The 24,228-nt window shown below is 37.9% G+C and overlaps 1 protein-coding gene across 3 annotated transcripts in view; it reads right to left on the minus strand.

Annotated features, from left to right (window-relative positions):
- Positions 1 to 2,049: 2,049 nt before the first annotated feature.
- The window catches only part of MALT1 (MALT1 paracaspase), a 28,393-nt gene continuing 6,214 nt past the window's right edge, over positions 2,050 to 24,228 (minus strand). The window contains exons 5-17 of one of the 3 annotated variants that reach the window (XM_035560055.2): positions 23,463 to 23,641; positions 22,777 to 22,873; positions 22,005 to 22,037; positions 20,095 to 20,121; positions 18,967 to 18,999; positions 16,803 to 17,006; positions 10,392 to 10,569; positions 8,946 to 9,020; positions 7,737 to 7,864; positions 6,309 to 6,458; positions 5,577 to 5,734; positions 4,681 to 4,806; positions 2,050 to 3,198 (exon numbers count right to left, since the gene is read on the minus strand). In XM_035560055.2, coding sequence (XP_035415948.1) covers positions 2,737 to 3,198; positions 4,681 to 4,806; positions 5,577 to 5,734; positions 6,309 to 6,458; positions 7,737 to 7,864; positions 8,946 to 9,020; positions 10,392 to 10,569; positions 16,803 to 17,006; positions 18,967 to 18,999; positions 20,095 to 20,121; positions 22,005 to 22,037; positions 22,777 to 22,873; positions 23,463 to 23,641 — 1,850 coding nt within the window. In that variant the 3' untranslated portion in view covers positions 2,050 to 2,736. Of the gene's footprint in view, positions 3,199 to 4,680; positions 4,807 to 5,576; positions 5,735 to 6,308; positions 6,459 to 7,736; positions 7,865 to 8,945; positions 9,021 to 10,391; positions 10,570 to 16,802; positions 17,007 to 18,966; positions 19,000 to 20,094; positions 20,122 to 22,004; positions 22,188 to 22,776; positions 22,874 to 23,462; positions 23,642 to 24,228 lie in introns of all 3 variants that reach the window. The other 2 variants (XM_035560054.2, XM_035560056.2) reach the window with 2 other exon arrangements.

Below are 24,228 nucleotides of genomic sequence, written 5' to 3' on the forward strand. Positions count from 1 at the left end.
ATCTCAATCCTCAATAAATAGGTCACTATTTAATACCCTCCAAAAGAGGCATCAGAAACTCAAGCTCATTTGCAGATTACCTCAAGCATGGTTGTCATTTTGGAAATAACTACATTAATTTCCGCATACATATATCCACTTTTCAGTGCAAATGAATTTGAAGATCAGCAGATCTAGTTAACAACGCTGTCAGTACTCCAAACAGAGACGTGTTAGGAGCAAGCAGAGCCCTCCCTCAGCATCCAGCCAACATGCCAGAGGATCACACCAGAAGGCACTGTTCTCAACTGAGGATTTAAGCTGGTTTGTCCATCACATCAATGAGAACAAAATTTTCAACTTTGTTTTGCTACCTACTTAATTTTTCTAAAGTAAAGTATTACTTCATGATGAGGGTCCTAATTAAAGCAATACTGCCTATCAGTGTTATCAAGGCAGGAGAGACTGCTGCCTGTATCTGAAACCTCTCTTTAACGATAATTACCTCAAACCCTCATATTTTCATGCTTTCAAAGTATGAAGTCTTTTAAAAACCTAAAAAAACCCCATCAAAACCTTTTAAAAAACAACAACAACAAAAAACTTTAAAAAACATCAATTTTCTCACAGTCTTCCCCAAATACACATAGGCAGGTAACATATTTCAAGGTATTCTAAAACAAAACATTAAAAAAAAAAAGTGTTGTTTTGATCAAACTATTCAACCTGAATAAGCAAAACAGTTCAGTAAGCAAATCTGTCCTTTCCTGGACACAGATCAAAAGAATCTGTGTTATCTAAAAAGATAACAGCTAGTCCAGACTAGTTCCATCTGTTCTTTTTGGTCAACGAAGTAATAAAGCACCATATGGAAGTAGCTCATTTGCCTTTTAGTACAGGATCACCTGCCTTCTGAAGGTGCCTATGCCTCTGCATTGCTTAGGAAAATTATGGGCTTTAAAAGCTGAAGGCCCTGGAAGCCTAGCTTGCTTTTGGCGTCTAGTCCATGGAGAGATTAACTCCACCTTTAAGCTCCAAAGCAAATGCACACACATAGAGGCTGCAGGGAAATAGGCAACATCTCGGGCCCTGACTTGAAGCCAGTGGCTCTCACCTTCTGCAGACTGCATTTGAAGTAGCTTTACATGTTTTATGTTTGTGTATGCTGGAGTCGTTAACTTGGATTCTCATAGTTACTGGTTAGACTTTTCCTTTAACCTTTTTATTTGAAAGAATATGAATTCATTTGGCCCAGGAAACATTTGAGTAGTTCTTTGGTTGTTTGTTCTTTTAAAATCACCACAAGAAAAACAACGGCTGATATCCAGAAGCATCATCCCTCTATTTCAGCCTGAAGAACCTCAAAGTTTTCACTCATCTTGCCCATTCACTTTCAGCCTTCAGCACATCTTACTGCAGGACTACCTATACAATACTTTGTTTACGATGAACAGGTACTTTTCTCCCTCACATTTCCATTTAGTGTTCTTCCAGAACAGAAAAAGTCCACCTTTCCAGCGACTAGCTCAGTAAAAATCTTGTGTGTGATATGAGACAAAAATTATCCTGAGAACAATCCACCACAGTAAGAATCTGATTTTGCTCCCTCTGATTATTTGTAAGCTAGTACTCTCTCTCTCAAAGCGATGTTAGTTTATTAGCTCAGTTCCTCTTCCCATCCTCACCTTTTGCTTTCCTTGCACAGCTCAGCATCTGACAGTTTCTGCCAAACACTGGCAGAAACGTACATGCAAAATGCAGTAAATGCTGATTATTAGCTAGATCCAAAGGACAGGAATGTCAATGATTGATTCTAATACATACATGAGGAAAAGAAACTGGAGTCTTCGAGGAGACATTCTTAACACTGCATATTAAATCACCACATCTTCACTTCTGTAAAAGCTCCCCCTTTGTTCAGTTCATTTACTTCAGGTGTCACCTCATATACTCAAAAGCAAGTTGTTACAATGTATTAACACACAAAACTTTATTCTAATGCAGTATGTAAAAAGAAATCCTTGGATACTAGACAACTGAAAGGTGGAAGAGAGAAAAATATTACTTATCATTTGGGGGGGGCTAATGGATTTTCTAAAAATCACATTAAATCATAGAGAACATGGAAATTCATTTTCCTGCTTAAGTCTGTCAACATTTTTCCCACTAACAGCTAGGCATGGGTTGTTTCTTTTTTTTTTTTTTTTTTTCCCGTACAGGATGAGCAGCTTCTCTCTAAAAAACAGAGTATTTATGAAGCATATATTTACAGCAAATCTTATAACTCCAGAAGGTACTGGAGGAGAAGCAGCTGGGAAGTTCCAAGGCTCTACTATCAAGAGAAACTCTGACATGATAACCAGGATTATATGTATTCTGCATCTGAAATAGGAAGTTTCCTGCCAGAGATGCATGGTTGCCTGTGTTCATTAGTTGCCTGACAGCCAGATCATGGAATATGAAACTGAGTTTTTTTTTTTTTTTTTTTTGCATGTATCAAGCTTCTAATAGTAGGACAAAAAACAAAAATCATGCCTTTTCATTCCTAAATCTATCAGTCCAGTTTTGTTTCCTTAGATCTGAGAAGTTTTCCCTGAGAGCAATATGAACCAACACACATCAAATCCTCATTCCCAATACCACCTCTAAACTCCCAGTCCCTTTGGCTCAAAGTCCCCAAAATCCAGAAGATGGATAGGCAGTGTGGAAAGTCCCCTATCCAAAGAAGATACCTGGTCTATTCAGAAGACATCACAGCTACTGTTGCTTAGAGAACCTGAGGCTGTCAGAAAGGAGGAATTCCAGTTCAGCAGTATCATCTGTAGTCTCTACTGGCACATTACTTTTTTGTGCAGGGGATGAGTAATTCTGTACTTCATGTCTTGAAGCTAATATTCTTGAAGTCCCATTGCAAGAACATGCCTCCGGTTGTCTAATGCTGTCTGAGCAAGTATGGTTTCCGTGGTAAACGCCTGGGCAGGAATTTGGTTGGCAGTGACTAGGGAAGTAGTATTTAGTTGCCACTGGACTTGATTCTACTTGATTATGAAAAGGATTATTAGTCACACAACAGGTCTGGAGACAGTTATTTTTGAATCCATGATGGAGGCCTAATTTAGCAATAAGGGGCTTTCCAACATTAACTTCCTTTCTTTCATCCATTGTATCTTCTATTCCTGGATATTCATAGTGCAAACAAACCGTGAAGATCAAGTGTTCCTACAAAACAGAACAGAGGGGGGGGGGGAAATTATACTTCTTTAAATATGCCAAATAGGAAACATTTCAAGAAGCATAATCTACTAATGGAGGAGACCAATCTATTTTAGGAGCTAAAGCCACATATTAGTCAAGACTTAACCACATTAGCTACATGCATGCTGCTTGAAAGGTGGAGGTTCTCGACTGATGTGTTAATATTCTTAAGAACTCTATGGGACTGCAAAAAAGGAATCTACTCATCATAAAGCTTTTCCTGCAAACTCTGCTTCCATCCACGGAAACTATCAGATATATTCAGAGGCCTCTTACCCTAATATACTTTTCTTAGTCTTTTTAAGACTATTTTCCCCATTTTCCTCTTTGACCCACATGAAGGACACTAGCTGCTTCTATTACGCACATCATTCTCATAGTTCTTTGGACTAATTGCCATATTATGAAGTAGTCATACTTCATGCTAATTCAAGGTTCAGTTTCCCTCTACTGCTTCAAATTCCACTTAAAATTTAGGTAAACCAGATCAGATGTCCCTGCACATGACATGCAAACAGGATTTCTCAATGATAACCAGGATTATATGTATTCTGCATCTGAAATAGGAAGTTTCCTGCCAGAGATGCATGCTTGCCTGCCCTCATTAGTTGCCTGATGGCAACTAATCTGGATGCCCAAGATATGTTGCAGGCCAGAAAGTTTTATTTTCTGTTGTTGCAGGGAAACATGACAACAAAAAACCTCCCCTGTTGCCCACTCCCCCGAACATTTTAGAGAACGGAGTAAAATTAAACTTTGTCCCATTTACTGGCTAAGGATACCTCAGAACTTTACCGAAGACCTCCTCATCTGGTTAATACTTGCTCACCTGATAGTCCTTATTTCTAGAAGCATTTTTATTACAACACCTGCCAAAAGCATTTAAGAAAAGATCCCTAGCCATGTCCAGATGAGATGTTCATAACACAAAGATATAAAAGATAAACTTAATAGTGCCACAGTATGCTGAAGTGAGAACCTTTCAAAAACCTCATCCAAGAGCACAACTTGGAATGGAAATACATAACGTTTTTATCTCCTTCTAATAACTGTAAGATGCAGCTCTGTTTCAGGTCACACTCTTACTGTACTACAAGGCATAGGAACATTTCCACAACGTGCACAAGATGATGTTCACAGAAATAATCATCTTGTCAAAGCTCAGTAGAAGCCTAGAAAATACAAAGTGCCTTGCACAATGGCATCGGGATTGCATATGCATTGATTCTCTGGCTTTTATTTTACAGCTAAAGAACTAGTCACTAAGTGTTGCTGTTAGTCATTTTCCCTTCTAAGTAACTGGAATTTAAATCTGGTATGTTGCGTATGTCTCCAGAACCTGTTACCTACCATGCAAACAATACACAGCCAACTCAGTAGAACTGCAAAGCAACATGATTAATCTATGCTATCTGAACAAACTTGTGAGGAACAATTTATATTAACCTTTAGTTTTTGCAGTGAACTTAGCCTGGTGTAGAGACAGTGTTTGGGAAGGTCCTTTGATACTAAATAGCTTCCAGTTTCCTCGGGAGTTCCTTTATTGGCCTCTTTAGGATCCACATCCAGGTCCTATTGCAAGAAAGAAATGAGAACTCAGCTGAAGGTACAGAAACTGTAGATCATAAAACAGGAGCATTTATTTTTATAAAGTCAGCATTTGCTTCTTAAAAGGAAAGAAAACACCCATCCTGGATTACTTGCAAAAGCTGCTGAAACCACTATTAGTCACAGGCAGAAGAGGTTATTTGTTTAGGTTACCTTCTTCTGCTGACGATTCCTTTGAAATCTGCTGAAGTACAGTACCATAACAGCAATTTTGTGGGCTACACAGACACGTCTTTATGCACGTTAACTGAAATAATTTCTTCACAAAGCATCAAAAGTGTCCTGTTTATTAAACATCAGAAAAGGTTTCCTGCACCTAAGGAACTTCCAGTTTTACTCTTATCCTTCACCTTACTGCACTGAGCTGAGTAACATCAATGGAACCAGAAAGATCACCCAGGTGTAAAGAAAACACTAAATTCTAAGAAACCTTGTACTGCAAGGTAGACATGCTGTAGGCCCAAAAAGGAGCTATTGACATTTAACTCATTTAATTAAATATGACTACCTAATATTATAATGACAATAAAAAGGCAACTTTGAAAAAGATGACCACATATGAAAATACATAAAAATGTGTCACTGTATATGTACAGAGACAGTCATGTAAGCACCTGGTTTCAATATTTTAGATTCACTTTATTACAAAAGGTGCAGTTTGACATGGACAGACCTGACAGTTTTCAACTTCAGTGGAGGAAGATCACACCGAGACACCTACGGGAAGCACTTACAAGTGCGAAGTCTGTAACGTAGGCTCTGCAAACTACTATTTCAGGTGGCTTCTTTACTATTCGTGTGTAGATTATCATGACATTGGAAAACTCGGCTGCAAACCCCAACTGAATCTGAACACCACATTTGAATTCGAGATACATACTTTCTGGAAGCTCTGCAAGTAAATAACACATCATTACATTCTAAATAAAAATACGTATTTTCTATTATTACTCTTTGGGAATATTACAAACTTTTAGAAGATACAGACCTTTTCCTTGTGTACTCCCTCTACCTATCGCTTACATATCTTCTTTCCAATCTTCCAATTCCAAGGGTTCTTTCAAATCACCATGCAACTAGCAAGGCAACATCTAATGCTACTAATATATAGAATACTGACCCAAGAATATGTTTACGTATCTGTAATTGAATCAGTAAGGTTAATACAGTATCCTATATTCAAGAGACACAGAGATAGCTTTATAATAAACTTTGAATGTGACAGCACAATAAATTTCAGGTTCACAACACAAACATTTCTAACATCTGAACACATTAATGAAAATCAAGATACGAACTTGAATTTCTTCGATTTCTATTCAGAATTATGGCTTATGGACTAGAGATTATAAAGGATGTACATCCTCTTATTTTTGAGGGAACTATTTTAGTTCAAGTGATGTAACATCCTAATATGACATTCCCACCATTCAAGTAGTATCACCTAAAGGTAGATCACACCATACCATGAGCTTTAGCCCACTGTAGGTTCCGTGCCATAGACTCTGCAGAAGATATGGTTTGTTGAATGGGATCAGTTAATGCCCTTTTCTCAGACAAACTGCTGCGGATCTCCAAAGCTTGCTTGCCTTTGGTAAGGTGACACTTGCCCATATCTAAAAACAAGATGCATAGTTTCTCTCAAGATCATTGCTGCTGAAATTCTAAATAAATTGACTATACCACTGCTACATTGCATAGCTGCTATGGTTATGACAGTATGAACACTTTGATACCAACTTGTAGTTTCAGAAGTATTCCTTTCAGTTATTTATTCATAAGATGTTGTGGATTAACCCTGGTAGATGGCTAAGCACCACACAACTGCTTGCTTACTCCCTCACCCACTTGCAATGGGACAAAGGGAGAAGGAAAGGAAGCATAAAAGCAAGAAAGCTTGAGATAAAAATTAAAACATGTTTAATAAGGGAAGGAGAAGTGGAAAGAGGAAAAAAAAAGAAGCGATACAAAGGCACTCAATCACCACCACCACCCCTGCGTAGACCAATGCCCAGCCAGTTCCCAAGCAAAAGATAGCTAACTTTCCTAAACCTCTTCCTCTCTCTTATTGCTGAGCGTGACTGTATACGGTATGGAATATCTCTTTGGTTAGCTCAGGTCATCTGCCTGGTTGTGTCCCCTCCCCACCTCTTGCGCACCCCCAAACCTATTCACTGTGGGGCAGAGTCAGGAACAGAGAAGGCCTTGATGCTGTGCAAGCACTGTTCATCATTTACATACAGCACTTTTAATGTGAACAATCCTCTGTAACATTTCCAAGTATCACCAGTGTACCACTGTACTCACTAACACCCAGTATCTGGTAATGCTCATATCAGTTGTCTCATTGCCTGACATGATTTTTCCTCATGCTACCAAACGCACACACACAAGCTGACTGAAACAACCAGTGCAGACACACTTCTTTTGAACAGCTGGAACTCTCAAGCAGTGGGAGCACTATGTGCTGCGTTTGTATTTTGTTTAGTGCAGTCCTCAGATCTTTTAGAGGCTGCCAGTTCTATGTCTTAACACAGGACTTATCTGCCTTCTATATTATCTCCCTCCTCACTCTCCTGTTTACTTGTTGGGAGAAGGACTTCCACTCCAAATTCCAACAGAAGCTGCCATCATGCTCTCCCCTGTGAAATCAGTCTTTGCACTCTGAGTTCAAGCATGAGATAACGTCACACATCATGATATCTACAGCATGGGACATTAACATGACAGTATAGACTAAGCAGCAAGAGACAACATCTGGAGAAGCACAGGGAAAATGGGTGCAGGCGAAGCTAAAGCAGGGTAACATTCGCCATGAGAAGAATGACAGTTAAGCAAAGAAGTTTTAGTAAGACAGGCTGAGAAGACAGCTAGTGTAGTAAGCTGCAATTCACCTTCTGCAACCTCATCAAGCAGTACAGTAATCTTCTTGTCTTCTAACAGACGCTCCTTCAAGAACTTCATGAAAATTCCATTGGCCAGCCCTGACTGCTGAATCTCAAAAGCTTCTGCTCCCTGACACCTACGAGAGATAACCAGTGACAAGGGGAAAAAAAACAAAAACAAAACAAAAACAAAAAAACCACAACACACTGCAACAGCTGTGTGACTAAGATCAACATGAAGACAAAAGGAGTAACATTTGGGAATGGGAGAAAGAAGCCCTTATACAGCAGGTTTAAGGTCAACCTGCTCTTCATTTGCAAGCAACTAATCTGGGGAAGATTTCACTTACAACCAAGCCATAGACCAGAGGCAATATCAGCTGTTTATGTGAGAGGCTTGAATCACTCATGGAAGACTTCACTAAAGCTCTTGACTATTTCTGTTCAATAGGTATTGCACATGACTTGAAAACTAATAGCGAGAGGTTATACAGATATCTGCAAAGTAATCTCTTCAAGCAATTTCATTTGCAGGTGTAACTACGTATTATACCTAGATGAATCAAAAAAGCAGGGACAGTGTATACGCCACTCTTCCAAAAACTGATTAATTTATCTAATATATACGTATACATTTTTTAATATAAATTTAACTTGCATTTGCAGAGGAGACAAAACTGCAGAGGGTACAGCAGGTAGGTTAAAGTTAATCAGTCCCTCAACAGTACTTGACTTCCTGTACAAGTACACAGAATGGTAAGTACCATTAGGAACACACAAGACATAACTCCCACTTCCCCATCAGCACAAAGATTATGGGTTTGAGGGTAAAATTTGCTTTTTCATTCTGTGTGCTTTTAAAATCTCTAATAAGTAGTATTCAGATAATTGTAGCATTCCTACAAGTAGCCATTAAAAATAATCGGAAACATTGTCCAGCAGTTTCTGATTTGCTGAACGCGGTTCTCTCACTGGCATTCCCTTATACCTGAATGGGAACATTAAATACCAGGAATATATATATGGATATCCGTAATCAGTAGACCACGGAATCATTCAAAGAATGAAGTCAAAAAGCTAGTCTGAGGATACAGATGCCAATACAAGTTATCAGTCCCTTAACACAGTTGGTATTTTCTGTAAAAGATTAGCTACAAAATCCCAGTGATATCTTCTGGCTTCAAAATATCCGTAGCACAGCAGGAGAAGCTTCCTTACGTGGCATATCCAAAAACAATGTTGGCTGTAACCTTCAGAGCATCTAAGATAAGTATAGTATCATCATATTCATTTCTGCAATAAACAAAAGAATTAAAAGAATATTTTGAGAACTAATAATAGTAACCAACTCCATAGTTGTTCAAAATATCAAACCAGCATAGTTTAGAAACATTATTTTCTCCCACAGTTTTAGAGTCAATCCTCCTAGCTCCTAGCTAGTCAATCCTTCTAGACAAAAATCAGCACCATCAACACTCTTCATGAAGACAATTCAAAGAAACAGTCAAATATCACATGTTAACTAGATGAGGGAATGATGTATTAACCAATACATTGTTAGTTTGGCTAAAATCTCTGCAAAAATGTCTTATAACCAGCCACTTTAGGTTATAACAAAAACTATATTAATTCTGTCTTTCAAAACATGATGGTGTCTCCACAGTTAAAATGAAGCTCATGTAGCTAATTGCACAGCAGATTGTGAACCTGAATTGGGTCACTGGCATTTCATTAGCAGTGAAGTTTAAAGACTCCACGAACATTAAAGCACTAGCAATCTTCCATTATGAAAAATTCCATAGAGACCAGTTTTCAGAGATGCTGACTGAAAAGCTAATTTCAAGTGTAAGTTTAATAGGACATAGTATTCTCTGAACATGTAAAGAAAACAGCACTTCATTTAGAAAAATTTGATGAACCAGTTGATTTTTAATTTCTAAATAAAGATACAACATCCCCAGCATAAAAGCAGTCCACCAAATTCATGCCTCTTAAGAGTTCTAAAATAACTACTTCACTTGAGCCCTTCTGTCAAATTAACATGCCTTTGATCATATGGATTCTCCTTCCTTCCTGTAATGATAAAGATGGTTAACGATGCAACGGGAAAAGGGTCATTCTTCTTCTTTAAGATGCCTAATTTCACTTTTATCTAGTAACACTGATGCTTTATAATTTTTAAACAACAACCAAAAAAAGGGAAGAAATAGATGTCATTCAAATCAAGAGGCAAGCATCTGCACATAGAAATGGAAAGTCTAGTCCCCAGCTTCATATATCCATCCAAGGCCAAAGACAAAATAAGCCTATGAATAAATTCTATTGACTTTAAAAAGGCTCAGGTGCAGGCTGTAGATTTTCAGAACCAGGAACGTTCAAGAACAGTGTATACTCAGCCCAGATTAAAGATTTCTCCTAAGCTTAAAGTCCAGCTTTCCCTCAAGATCCTTTGCTATTTTCCCAAAGCAACTGTTCAATTTCATTCATTCATTTTAAAAGTAGGCTGCATTTTAATCTCTTACTGCAGTGAATAAACTGAACTTCACAGCTGGTTCCTGAAACGACTATCATTATACTCTCTCCCCCTCTATCACGAACCAGAAACACCCCTCAAACATTTAACAACACTTCTCACTATTCATGAACTATTAGATTAGATTATACCTTTTCCGACACATATCCAACAGGAATACGTTGAGCCCCGTCTCTTTTTCCTGCATTAATTTGAGGATGTTTTGTACACACAGACAGTTTGCAGATCGGTAGGGATTTGGAGCATCAATAGGAACCATGAAACTGTTTCCATAGTTTTCGTAGCCATGGCCAGCATAGTACAACAAACCTGAGAGATCAAACAGATTTAACTGAAAACACAGCTCAAGAGTACACTGGAACATTCCCATCAATTTTAACATGTTAAAAAACCTCATGCACACTATGCGTCTGCGGGAGATTAAGATCCTTCAAGCTACTCCAAGTAGGTTTTTTGGTATCAATATGCCTTTGTTAAAACAGGAAGGAAGAGGAGGAGGAAAAAAAAAGTAACATCAACTTCACAATGCGCAGAGAAGGGAAAAAAAAACAATTTTCAACTCATGAAACAGAATCAAATATTTATATCAATCACACAAATGAAGACAGCTAAATACTCTTAAAGAGCTTTAAGTAGAGTTATGACCTCTAACAGAAACAATCTGTTATCTACTATATATAACTCACAGATATAAGCAAGGAACCATGCCAACTGTAAAACAGCTTCTCCACATGTGCAACTACAAAGCTTTGTGTAGCTAAGAGTCAGTGCAGATTTTACAGACAGAAAAGATAACCCTGAACAGTTTGGTTGGATTTTTTTTTTCTTTTTTGTAGAAGGAAGAAATTGTCACCTTGAAAACTATTCTCTTTTCTTTTTAAACTTACTATTATCATTGGCAATTCTTAAAATTAGCTTAACAAGAAAAAAAGAAATATCTGTTTTACACTATGGCAGCATTTTTCAATTTTATTTTTTTTAGATTTATAGGGGAAAAAAATATTATTCAGTGGTTATGCTTGATAGGATCCCAGAGCACATTTGTATTACCAAACTACCAACAACTCATTTTTATTTGATGACATCTATACCTCTTTACAGTTGCATGAACCCATAACTCCTGTGCATCTGCTAAACAACGAATTTCTTACCTAGACACAACAAATTATCCTCCAATCATCTTCATGTGTCAATACGTAAGGCTACAGTAGTTTTGAAGATTTAAAATCTTCAAAAAGCACACAACAACTTTATATAAAGAAAATAAATCATGTAATTAAAAAAGCTCTTTGTAATTCTGAAAAGGGAACTACAATCTATAACTTAGATTTAATTCATATATGAATTAAAACATGAAACATTAAGGTCACATCAATTTCCAGTAAAATTAGACTATCTTGGAATTAATGTCTTCTTCTGCCAAAACATGCAGTTGCCAGAAGCTTGTATGATTCAATTACATTTTCCTGTTGTCTGTTCCCAGTGCTGTTTTTGCTTATCAACAAGTTTCATTTTTTAAGAGGAGTTTTTATTTATCTATACAAAGCAGTCCATGGGTCAGATATTCAATTAGTACATAGCACAGAAACTGAATCAAAGTCAGCAGAGACATGACAATTTATGCTAACTGTAGACATGGTCTTGTTATGCCTTTATTCTCACTAAAAGCAGCTGTGAAATTTGTATCACAATAAAACTTGAATATTTACTAAAAACAAGCCTCGCCCTAACATACTAAAAGATCATTATTCAATTCAGCTTGCGTAGGTAGGCATGCTACATGCTCTCCCGTTTCGTTACTGATAGCTACAGCAACTGAAAATACTTCTCTTGCACAGCCCTGCATGTCCTGTAAAGGAATACCAAGATATAACTATATCCCTTCAAACTAAGCCTTGCGTTTTCTTTTACTTGTAAGTTCTCAAGTCATTAGCACCTATGCCAAGACCTTGCTAACTGCTCCATTCAATCAGCAGTGCTCAATTTCTTTTTATGGGAAACTTGCATAGTCAAGATAAGCAGCAAGCAAGTGCATACAAGGTAAACTCCAGGACTTAAGGCTTCACTGCAAGAGCTTAATGGCTATTCTCCTTCCAGAGTCTTGGAAAATGACCTTTTAATTAAATCAAACTGTTATAAATGTCTAAAGGGCACAGAATTTTAAATGTGTGATTAAAACATTAGTTTCAAACAAGTTAAAAATGAAGCGGCACTGTCAATGATCTCGTGTCACCCCTAAGTGAAAGGGACTCCTAAATTTCTTTTCCACAGAGTTTGCATCTGGACCTAAATGGAGGATGTATTTGAGATTATATATCTGAGCATACGTTAGGTAAGTAATTGGACTGACTGAAGGAAACCAGTGTCTTAAATTTAAGAACATACCAGTGAACCTTGCAAAAACTGAAAACAATTATGTTAAATCAAGAAAAAAATTGCAGAAAAAACACAAAGGTAACATCTTTGAAATACTTTGATTTAAGTTTTTCAAGCCCACATTAATCAGTTGGAGCTATGTTAAAACAGAACATTTACTTACGTTCCCATTGCCTTCTCATTGGATTGTTTTGTTTCCTAACAATGAAGTTAACAACTTCCTTTCTTTAATTAAAAAATCAATTAGAAAGGAATAGTGGATATGGACTATTGGAATATATTACACATGAAGCAATAAAATCCTAACAGTACCATTCCCCACAGCTAAAGTTACCTTTTTCCAACATGTCCCACAGATTACACTAAATGAGGGCAAATCAAAGTTCGCTGTCAGATGGCTTCCTAACAGGACATGCCACCACTTTGAATGCAGACAATAAGTAACAATAGACATATGCACCTGTCCATCCGAAACAAGGAAATAATTGCTGAAGGTCTATGGAAACCCAGCACCAGATCTGCCCAACTCAATCAATGGCACATGGACTTGGCTCACCTCACGGAAGCAGTGGCCAAGATGCCTGTACCATACAGCACCAACCCAGTCACTGCTCTAGCTGGTGACCTCCAGCTTTCCTCAGATTTTTCCCTGCTGCCACTGGAGTTTGCACTGCAGCAGTCACGGCTCCATTCTCACGGGGCCCTATGCTAAGAATACCATGTTGTCTTTACAATAACAGAGAGAGAAAAAAATTGATGCCAACTTGAAGTTTTTACTCCATGTGACTACAAGCACCCTGAGGGCTGTTTCCTTCTTGTCAGATTGGTGAGGCTCTTGTAGCACACTCCGAATGGCAGCTGCAAATAAGCACCCGTCAACCTGCAAAAAAGCTCCAGAGCAAAGACAAGCATCCAGAGCTACAAAATACCTGGATAAAGCACCACAGATTCATGCCATTTCCATTCTCAGTTTTGGGACAGCTGTCCTTGACACCATTTGTGCAGGAGGAATTTTTTGTTGTTACAGAGCACTCAGAACACAAAGTCAAGCAAGCAAAAGTGCCTTGATCTTCATCCTACCGTAACATGAACTGAATACACAGAGATGCATGCTGTCTTTTTGCAGTAGAAAAAGTATTGGAAAGGGCAGGAATACGATTTATCAGAGCGTTTTCTCAATGAATAGGAATATTTCAGAAATAACTATGTTTCTTTTTTTTTTTTTTCTTCCATTGAGTAGATAACTGCAGCGTGGTTTTTGTTGATAAGTACCTTCAACAGTTAATCTGTTGAGCTCAAGATCAGAAATAAACCTCTGCATACCCAGAGTAAGCAAACATGTTTGGAGGGCCTCATTAGACACTTCGGCACAACAATTTTAAGTAGGCTCAAGTTTCTCACAGACGTCAGCGTTTAAGTGATATCAGCAGCTTTTTTTTTTTTTTTTTTAAAGAAAAAAGCTGAACTACTATTAGTCTTTAAAACATATGGGTTTATGCTTTTGTCCTTTGTAGGATAGAATACTAATTGCACATTACATTTAATACAACATAAACTAAGACATTAGAGGAGACCATCATCATCATGTTGTGTACTAGTCTTGCTCTTAAGGAACAATATCTGAAATGCCACTTTCCTGGCAGTAAGCAGCAATTACCCAATGTCATATTAGGCATCACGAGTATGTGTAACAAGGACTGAGCACGAGTATCTGCTATGCTTCTGTTTGGAGCTATGCCCACTAAAAATGCAATAAATCATCATCTATTTGTGCCCTGACAGCATCTTTTATATGCTTTAAGACATTAGTAGACACTATCCGGAAAGAACAAAGCGATCACAAAGTAGTTATTGTCAAACACTACTGAAAGAACACTCTGCTTTTCTTTCAGAAATATCAACTTGCTGGGAAAATATAACTGCCAAAACATGGCTTTTAAGAGCTTTCATATGTTGCTGGTGAGAAACTTGTTAATGCCTTTCAGTACTTTATTTTCTAAATTCTTGTCAACAATTACAGAAAAAAAAATGAGAAGGTGCAAGAATCTAAAAGCTCACTCAAATGCATGAGCACATCTATTCCCCAGAGTACAAAATGAGAAAACAGCTACCAGAAAGTCTACTAAACTTTACTGCCATAATTAGTCTCCATATCACACGAGTTTTGGCTCCGATGTAAATGCCCAAATGTCAGATCATCCAGTTCTGCACAGAGCATCGGGTAACACACCATTTAAAAAGTCATACTAAGAAATAACTTGACCTTGTGTTACAAAAAAGAATTGAACAATGTTTTCTTGACTGGATATTACTATAAAAAGTTCTGCAATTTGAACAGTACAATTGGATGAGCTTTCTGATCTCTGTTCTAAAGGATTTCTACAGTCATTTATGCAAACAGCATTTAGAAAAAATGACAAAGGTAGGGGCAGTCAGCAGCAAACTCCTCAGAGCCCACCAAAACATTTTTTTTTTCCAATCCAAGTTGGGTCATTCTAGGCCTTTTCCACCTAAGGCATTAAGGTTTTTTGCTGAGTGGATCAATTCCATCACATCCCAGCCTGCACAGCCACCGGTTCCACCCTTGTGCTTTTTCTCTCAGTCAGGCTTATTCATAAATTCTTTGTCTTGCCTAATCATATAAGAATCAGTGCAGACCAGCAGTAACAACACGTATCAGGCTTGATTGGTTAGTCTTCATCCCAGAAGAAGGCAACTCCTATGCAATATGTAGAGGACAGCTTAAAATTATTATTATGTTACAGGTATCTTATAAATAAATGTGACTCCAATTAACAAGAACACAGGGAAAAAAAAAGAGGTGTTAAACACACACCTTTCAGTATGCTTAATTTGTACTCCTGTAACTTAAACCAATACTGATAAGATGTTGCAGAACAATTATTAAAGTGATGGTGCAATTTAGAGGGCTGTTGCCTGCTTAAGCAGTGTAACTGTGTATTAAGTTTCCCACATAATGTGCACAAAAAGGCTGAGTTTTACACTCTGCATTCAGACTGTCCACAAAGCTGTGAAACAATAGCTGTATCTGAGTTTGGAGTAGAAATTCAGGTTTGCAGAAATTTTTCACTCCCTCTTAAGGACTTTATGAAAAACTCTGTGCTTGCCAGGCCAGTGTCATGACAGCTGAAAGAAACCTGCAATCCAAAAAATAAGGATTTCTACTTAACCTGAAAATTTGGTAGAAAGAGAAGAGAACAAAACATGATTCCACCCCCACCCCCCCGACTCCCAACACATCTGGTATCAGAGTGCAGCTTACTGTCAAGGCAGAGAAAAGCACACCTCTTCCTCTGTTCTTTAAAGATCTGGTGAGCAAGGACTAAGAGAGCATAGCAGCCCCTCCCAAAGAGCTCCAGAAGGATGGAAGTCCAGAAGGAAAGAGCAGTCTGTAGACAGCCAGTAGAAAGACAGAGGATGAACAGAAAGGTCCCAGTCCCACGAGCAAGTTCAGAACATACTGCATGCTGTACTTCTGGCTGTTCCCCACTTCCTCAGCAGAAGTGCAAACTAGGAGTCTGAACACACCAAGGGACTGGTCAACCTTAACCAAAACAGTAACTTGCAGGCACAGGAAAGGGAGAAGGAGGACAGAGAAGGTGTTTAAGACGAAGGTATTTAAAAGGTCTCTTAAGAGCAGCACGGTCTGCTGTTCAAGACTACATGTAGTCTTGCATACTGCAGTTATACATTTTTGACTACTCTGCTACGAGCTCTTAGCTGTAACACAGTAATACAGAAGACACAACAGACCGTTCTTGCTCTTGCTTATAAGATTAGCAGAAACGTGCATTTTCTGCAGAGTACGTTGTCAAATACACTACACAGATGCAGCGGCTGTTGGCAAACAAACACACTGATAGTATTGAACACAGAAGTACACTGCAGTTTTAGGTGTGGTTAAAGAAAAAAGTTCAAAGATTTTATCTGTTCCAATAATAAAGTAACATTAATGCTTTTAAACCAAAGTCAAAGGATATGCTGGTGGCTGTGTTTAACTTTTCCCACTCTACATACATGCTATTTGCAATGAAGTTTGTTTTATTGTCACATACAGGGAACTGGTAGAGGTAGATACAAGATGTTTGTGTGTTTCACATGTCACGATACTGACCTACTTCAGAAGGGATCCCATATGTTCTTACCATATACTCCTCTGTCGAGGAGAAGCAGAAATTCATCCACGGCATTTCGCATCTCAGACTCAGTAAGATCCAGCAAAGAAACAACTTTGAAATCCATCTGTCTTAGCAAGTTGGTCAATTCATAGACATCCACCATCGGAGCCTTGAGTCGGGGGTGATTCCAGTAGTTCATATTTCCAATTAAGAGAGCTACTTTGTCTGTTGCTGCAAAGACAAAGGAAAAACAAAACCGCAGCATATTTGTTGTATTCCCTGGATTCAATACCTTAAATTTAATTTATTCCAAAGCAACAATAGTATCCAACATCACTTCAGGCACAATATTTGCAAGTCATTCTGTATCAACTATACAGCTCAACTCAATTCTCATTCAAAGAACAAAGAAACATTTCAGCATGTTCTGACAGTCAACATATCTGAAACGTGAGGCATCTAAGACTGGATAATTTATCAAGAAGTGAGTCACTAAGGCTATATGTCATTTCTTTAACTTTTCCTGAAAGCACAATTACTGAATTCCTCCATACAGAAGGAAATTTAATAAACATGAAAATTCTTATGGCAAGTTGCTAAAGCTAAGCCGGTTATACTCCACCACTCCCACCCCCCCGCCAGCATTATGACAACTGAAAGGAACCTGCAGATTCAAAAAATCTTGTGCTTCTTAAAAATAAAACAAAACAAAAAAAAAAAAACACCACACACAAAAGACCACTTTCATATCTCCAACTCCTACATTCACATCTTGCTAAAACATGGTATGTTTTAAGTAGAAGCTTTTACTTAACAGAAAACTTTATTTAGGTCAGAAGTGAAAAGTCGTTTTTTTTCTGTTTGTTAAGGTTTCTTTGGTTGCTAAACAAAAGGTCCCTTTTTGTTGGGCCTCTTCTTCTGTTGCTGTAGTTAAAAACTGAGAGAAGAGTAATTTACAAAACTGGGAGGGAAGTCTAATGATGTTCTTATAGCCAGAGACAGATTCATGCTGATTTTAATACAGCCAGAAGTATTTCTGTCCCAAGTAAACAGAGCAGCTATGAAACTAAAGAAAAAAAATTTACATTGACAGAAGTGCTTCAGAGACAGGTAGTCTCATTTTTATCCAAAAATTGTACGCCAAGGTACAGAAAGGCATTTATTCAAAGCAAGGCACTTCTCCTCTGGTTTATTTGTTACTTCTCCTCTCCAAAAGGAATTATTGTCCTACTGCTCCGGTTGCAAATAGGATCATATGACTGCCCCAAATCTGCTTCAGAGTCAGTAACCCCACATACCCAGGAGGCAGCCTCTGTCCATAGCCTCAGCATCTAACATTTCAATTCCTTTAGCAAGATTCCCAACTCACTTTTAACATTCTTGCAGCTGAAAAACCTTCAAAGTCTTGAACAGCGTGGACTATTTTAACGGCAGAGAAAGATGTATAGTGACAGTAGAAGACTGATGTTGAAAAATACTTTTAAAAGTGTGAGTTTGCTATACAATTTAGAAAAGATGAGCCAGAACTGCACTTATACTCCCCCTCATGCTGATGAGCCTGAGAGAGGTAAGATTTTGACATAGTCTGGCAGCCCTTCCACCTGGTTTGGCACTGACAAAGACAACACGCCTGACCACAGTCAAGTCTATGATGCAAAGTTAAGAACGTGATTAAAAAAACCTCACCAACTGTTCTTCAAAACACATATCCCATCCATCTACCTCAGCGAGCTGCAGCTCAGGATCAACACCTCCATGCACTGTGCACAGTTGAAGCTGAGCTTGCGGGCACAACATACTCTCTTAGTAGACAACTGTCTTTAGCAGACAACACCAATCCCTTTTCTCACCTCACCCTAATGCCACGATCTCCAACCGCTGAAGTATTCAAAATAATGGTGTAACACACTTGTTAAGGTCACAGCCAGAGGAATTTGTAACAGTAAACTGAAACAGACAAGAAGTCGCAGACACTCCACCAAGTCACTAAAAATACTGGTGCCCTCACCACAGCTTACTAGTCAAAGGGCAACCAAACATTATAAAGAGCTATAGAAATGCAGGCGTCTCCCTCCCTGCAGTTATTTCACAAGTTATTTCATAAGCAATGGCAGAAAAAGCAAAACTCAGAAGTATTTCTTATCTAGGAGATAATGTTGCAAGTGTTCATTACATCTGCAAAACTACTTACCAAAAGGTCTGTCATTTGATTGTTCTTGTAGGTCTGCATGAAATCAATTCCAAGAACAGATCATCAGTAAGTACAGTCATAGTTGTCAGCATCAGAAAATGAACTGCACGTTCCATACAGCAACAGTCTACTAGTAAGGCTTTAATAACTTAATTTCTTCACTGGTTTTAAGAAAATAAAAGTGCTTTTTTGTTGTTATTTACCTGATTTCTTTGACCTCCTCCCAGCAAACATACCCCAGTAGGATATGAATAGCTAGTCCTATTTATTAAGAAATATTAGAAACTTGTGGTATTATTTTGAATTTTACAAACTGCATGTCAGCATTTTCAGTAATGTCTGAAACAGTTCATATTCTCCAAATGAAATGCAGATATGTAAGATGGAGATAGTACCAGAGATGACAATTGGATATGTGAAAAATCTTTTATTTTGTACTTCACAAAGGGATGGTAAAGTCAATGCCCTGCAAAGCCTAACCCTGGATAACATGTCACGACAACATTACTGAACTATCTTTGAGTGACTAAGCCTTGGCAGAAGTAAACGTATCTTTGATGTCTAACCCAGGAAATTATGACTTCTGTGATTTGATATTTTAGGAACACTATCAGACATAATCCCTGATAGGGTATTATTTAGACTTTTGTTTCTATAATAAATACCATACAGGCTTCAAGTCACATTAGCTCACTCCAACATGAATTTATGAAATATACCAACTCAATCTATCATTGGTGACAGCCAGACATCTTATACTTCATTCACTGTAATCATCTTAAAAAGCAGCAACATAGTAAAACTTAGAGCCCAACAAAGCCACAGACAAGAAAACAAAACACGATTTCTTCTGCATTTACATAACAAACATGTATGCAGTATAAAAGAGCAGCTTTGTGTGATTTTTAAAAGATAATAGCAACTCTGTGGTTCATTGCATATCTTCAAGTTCGTTTATTGGGACCAGAAAGTGGTACTGCCCTTAACATGATACCTGTCACTAATAAATCCCCAGTTATAAACACATCCAAATAATATAAACCAAATATTGTAACCGAGCTAGGCTTCAGTGAATTGTAACATGAAATGAAGATGTGAAATTAAAGCTTTTCAAAACATAGCACTTACCTGTTTTTTGAAGATCACTTAGATCTTCTGTGGAGAAAAGCACCAATAAAATTCATAGTTTAAACAAGATGCTAAAAATACATATTCTATTAATACATATATAATTAATATATCTATGTCATGCCATTATTAATTAAAGTCAAAAACTAGAAAACAAGCTATCTTTCTAAAATATTTTTGGCTTTGTATTTTTGTAAATCTAACTTATGTTTATTGCACATGCACAGAAGAGAAAATCCTGCATCAAAATACTAGAATCATAGAATCATACTAAGGTATACTAGACACAATATTACAATATAGCTGAAAACAGAGGTAGAAACGTACTATGCCTCAGGCCCACAGGCATGCGAGCAGCTTGAATGAATAAGGGACAAGACATCAGAATCTGCCATGCGAAAAATAGATGTTTTAAGGACTGCTTAAAAAGCAACATCCTGAGCAAGAAGTCTTACTTCGTAAGGCCATGTATATTTAGAAGGATATAATTTTCAGATATATTTTTCAAACACTCTAAACTATCAGAGGTTTCACCTATCTATTTTCAGAATACTGGAAATTATGAAAAAGAAAAATCATTTATACGAAGCACCAGAGGTCTCTTGGAACAGGCCTGCTCCACACAGCGGAGCACTAGGCAGATCTTTCAAGCCCCAAAAGCAGACTCAAATATCCACATGGGAAACTCTAGTTAACTAAAGTGAAACTAGCATGTGTTTTAATGCAGCTTAGTAGCAGAACAACCTTAGAATCACACAATGGTTTGGGTTGGAAGGGACCTTAAGGATCATCTAATTCCAATCCCTCTGCCACGGGTAGGGACACCTCCCACTAGATCGGGTTGCACAAAGCTCCATCCAACCTGGCCTTCAAACTTGCATCCAATCAAACTGTAATTTGAGTGCAGACCCCAGCAGTTAATACAGTGGTTATCTTCTTCTTCAAAGGTTTGTTGAATTACAGACAACTAGTAGGCTTCTGCACAGTGCTCCATCATGTAACGTAGACACCTCTTCAAGCCAGAAAGGATGTTAAGGCTCAAAGAGATGTCACAGAAGCTATGCTGTGGAAGTGGCTGACACTGAAATTTGTGTTACTCGTACGTTCTAGTACGCAACACCCTCACAATGTCAAACCTTTAACAAAGGAGCTAAAGGGGAACATCAGCTCCAGTTAAAGATTGAACAAGAAATGTTGCACAGCAGCTTAATTCCAAGAAAAAGAGTAAAGAGATGTTTATAGTGCCTTGCAAAACAAATGCATTTATTTCCTTCACTGCTGGTAGACCAACTTGGGGCAGGGCAGGGGGGCTTCTGTAAGCAGCCTTAAATCTTTATGTATAATACCCTGCCGTGTAAATTTTACAGACTTTAAGAGTCTCAGTAATTAATTGATGGCATCAACATAAAGGTCACAATACAACTTTTCCCATGGTAGCAATGCAAAGGAGAAAAGAAATCAACCTAATAAGGCTGCTGGCAACACCTCTTGCAGACACAGACCTGACAGTGGAACCAGCTCTATTCAGCTCTTTAAGGTCATCCAGGTCCATAAACATACCAAGTTTTTCTTGCAAGGATGTTGCTTCCTGGAGCCCAGCTAAAGAGATCTCAACATCTTTGTGTTTTAATAGAAATTATAAGTGCAGGGCACAAAAATAGTACAAAAATAAAAAAAATAAATATTGCAGAAGAAAGCTTGCTTTTTTTTCCCCCCCCATAAGCTTTAGATCATGCTATCGAGGCAAAGAAGAGAGAAGCACATGCAGAAGGAATGTTACATCACACATCAGTGTTTTAAAGCACACTGAAGCTCTTAACCCACATATACTTTTCAGCAATGCACTTAGTAATACATCATCCCAATCATTAATCTTTAAAAATTGATTGACAACTAAAGAGTTACTTTACCTTCTGTGCACTCCACTGCCATAGATTTCCTTCCTTGTGTTTTAAGCGGGGGGGAAATTGGAAGACAATTGCTCTCAGTTATGAGAGTTAGCACACAAAATGGAAGAAAAAGGTCACTGCCAAGCTCCTCTGTAATCTGGCTCATTTTACAGCAGTATAAATCTTTCAGCACTGACTGTGATACTGTATAGTAATTATTACTAAAATTCAGGAGTATTAGAATGGTCTTAGGATAGGAAAGAACTTTTCATATGAATTATGCAATAGTAGTCCCAGACAAATCTAGAAGCTATATAAACAGATCTCCTCTTTAGTTTACTGCAAATACATGCACACCCCTAAACAGTGTTATATCCATTTATTCCACTTGCTGTGAATAATCTCACCTGCCCTGATTGCTAAAGAGCTCAGTGTAACACAGTTCAAATCACTAACAAGATGTTAATGAAATCGAGGTTTAAACTGTTGTCAAAAACAAGAATATAAAGAAAACAGCTCACCATCTGTTGATAAGCTACGCTCATACTAGCAATGCCAAAAAGTGGTAGCATTTCTATGCTAGCTACCTTAAAAACCCAAAGCACTTTATAACTTACAGAACTTTAAAATTGCCTTTGCTGTCAGCAAGCAACACTATTTTAACAAACGGATAAACTAAAAATATAGAAGATTATGTGCTTGGCTTAATACTAGAAGTCTGAAAAGCAAGTTCTAGTGATAGCGAAGAAATTGATAAATCAGCTGACCTCTATCAAACTGAAAAACTCCTTACCTACAACAACTTCTATCTTCTTGCTGTCTTGGTCTTCCTGGTCATTGAACACGTGACACCAATATGTTCCCCCATGTTCCATGTCCACACAAGTTACCTACGTGAGCACAATCACAGTCATCCTGCCAGGCCCCAGAAGAATATCTTTATCAGTTTCATTTAAGCCCCCACATAAGAAACAGTAAAAATTAAAAGCAAAACCTAAACAAATCCACAATTTTCTGATACCCTCATTCTACAGTAAGCTGAACAGCATGCCTTCTAGAAATGCTTTCAAGAATTGAAGAAAGAGTGCAAATCCACTTTACAGGCCTGAGATGCTTTAAGCATTAAATGTAACAGATCTTACAAATCACAGAGCTTTGCAGTCTGGGATAGAAATACAAGCTTTCACTTTTACTGGTACTTAATCTTTGTTATGTCAATAAAGATCTCTGATCCAAAATACACTGTAGCTGTCCACCCCATGACTACCACCTGAAACATGTTCAGGATTACAATTTTGCACCCTGGAGCCTCAGAGCCATATTGGCATTTGAGTAACAAAACAGGATAGCTACTTAGAAACTGTATTTGCATAAAAGGTTATCAAGGCTATGAAGAAGTTATTTTCTTCAAGGAAGCTTTATGTAATAAGCTAAAGGTGGTTACATATTAATCCCCAAGAGCACTCTGCAGTAACTTACCATGTAGACATTTTTGCTCCCATTTGCCAAGGGAAATCCATTTCTGAACCACTGATATTGAGGAATTGGGTTTCCAACAGCTCTGCATTCTAATACCAAAGCATCTCCCACTGTCAAGTTTTGTGGCTGAGGCTGAATACAAATGCATATCTTCTTTTCAGGCAAACTAATTAAGCTCCCTTCAAAAAAAACAAAGACAACAATGAAAGGAAAGAGTCTTTTCTATTCATCAGTGTGCTTATCTTGTTTGCTTGGAGTGCAGTTAACCCCTCATTCCATTTCCACAGAATCTAGGTTTTCTTATGTGTCCAGGCTTTAAGCATACAAGTATTATGAGCTTCTGTGTAAGGTAAGACTTTTTTCTAGTGGCCAGGAAAGCACTGAAACTCATTAAGTTCTTCTTTACCCAGTATCTTTATTCTCAGACTGGCAGCAAACAGATAGGTGGTGGACAAAAATTCCTGATTATCAGACCAGAACCCATAGGACAAACATGCATAAAAGACTGTGTCTGTGCTCAGGTTAAAAAAAAAAAAAAAAAGTTAAAAAGTACAAGAATCCTTTAGGAATTCAAGGGATTCCAAGACACTGTTTTCCATCTATTCTTATCAGCTATTCATAGAATCATAGAATGGCTTGGGTTGGAAGGGGCCTTAAAGATCACCCAGTTCCAACCCCCCCGCCATAGGCAGGGACGCTACCCACTAGATCAGGTTGGCCAAGGTCCCATCCAGCCTGGCCCTGAACACCTCCGTGGATGGGGCAT

This window comes from Cygnus atratus, chromosome Z (genome assembly GCF_013377495.2).
Source record: "Cygnus atratus isolate AKBS03 ecotype Queensland, Australia chromosome Z, CAtr_DNAZoo_HiC_assembly, whole genome shotgun sequence".
NCBI classification, from domain to species: Eukaryota; Metazoa; Chordata; class Aves; order Anseriformes; family Anatidae; genus Cygnus; species Cygnus atratus.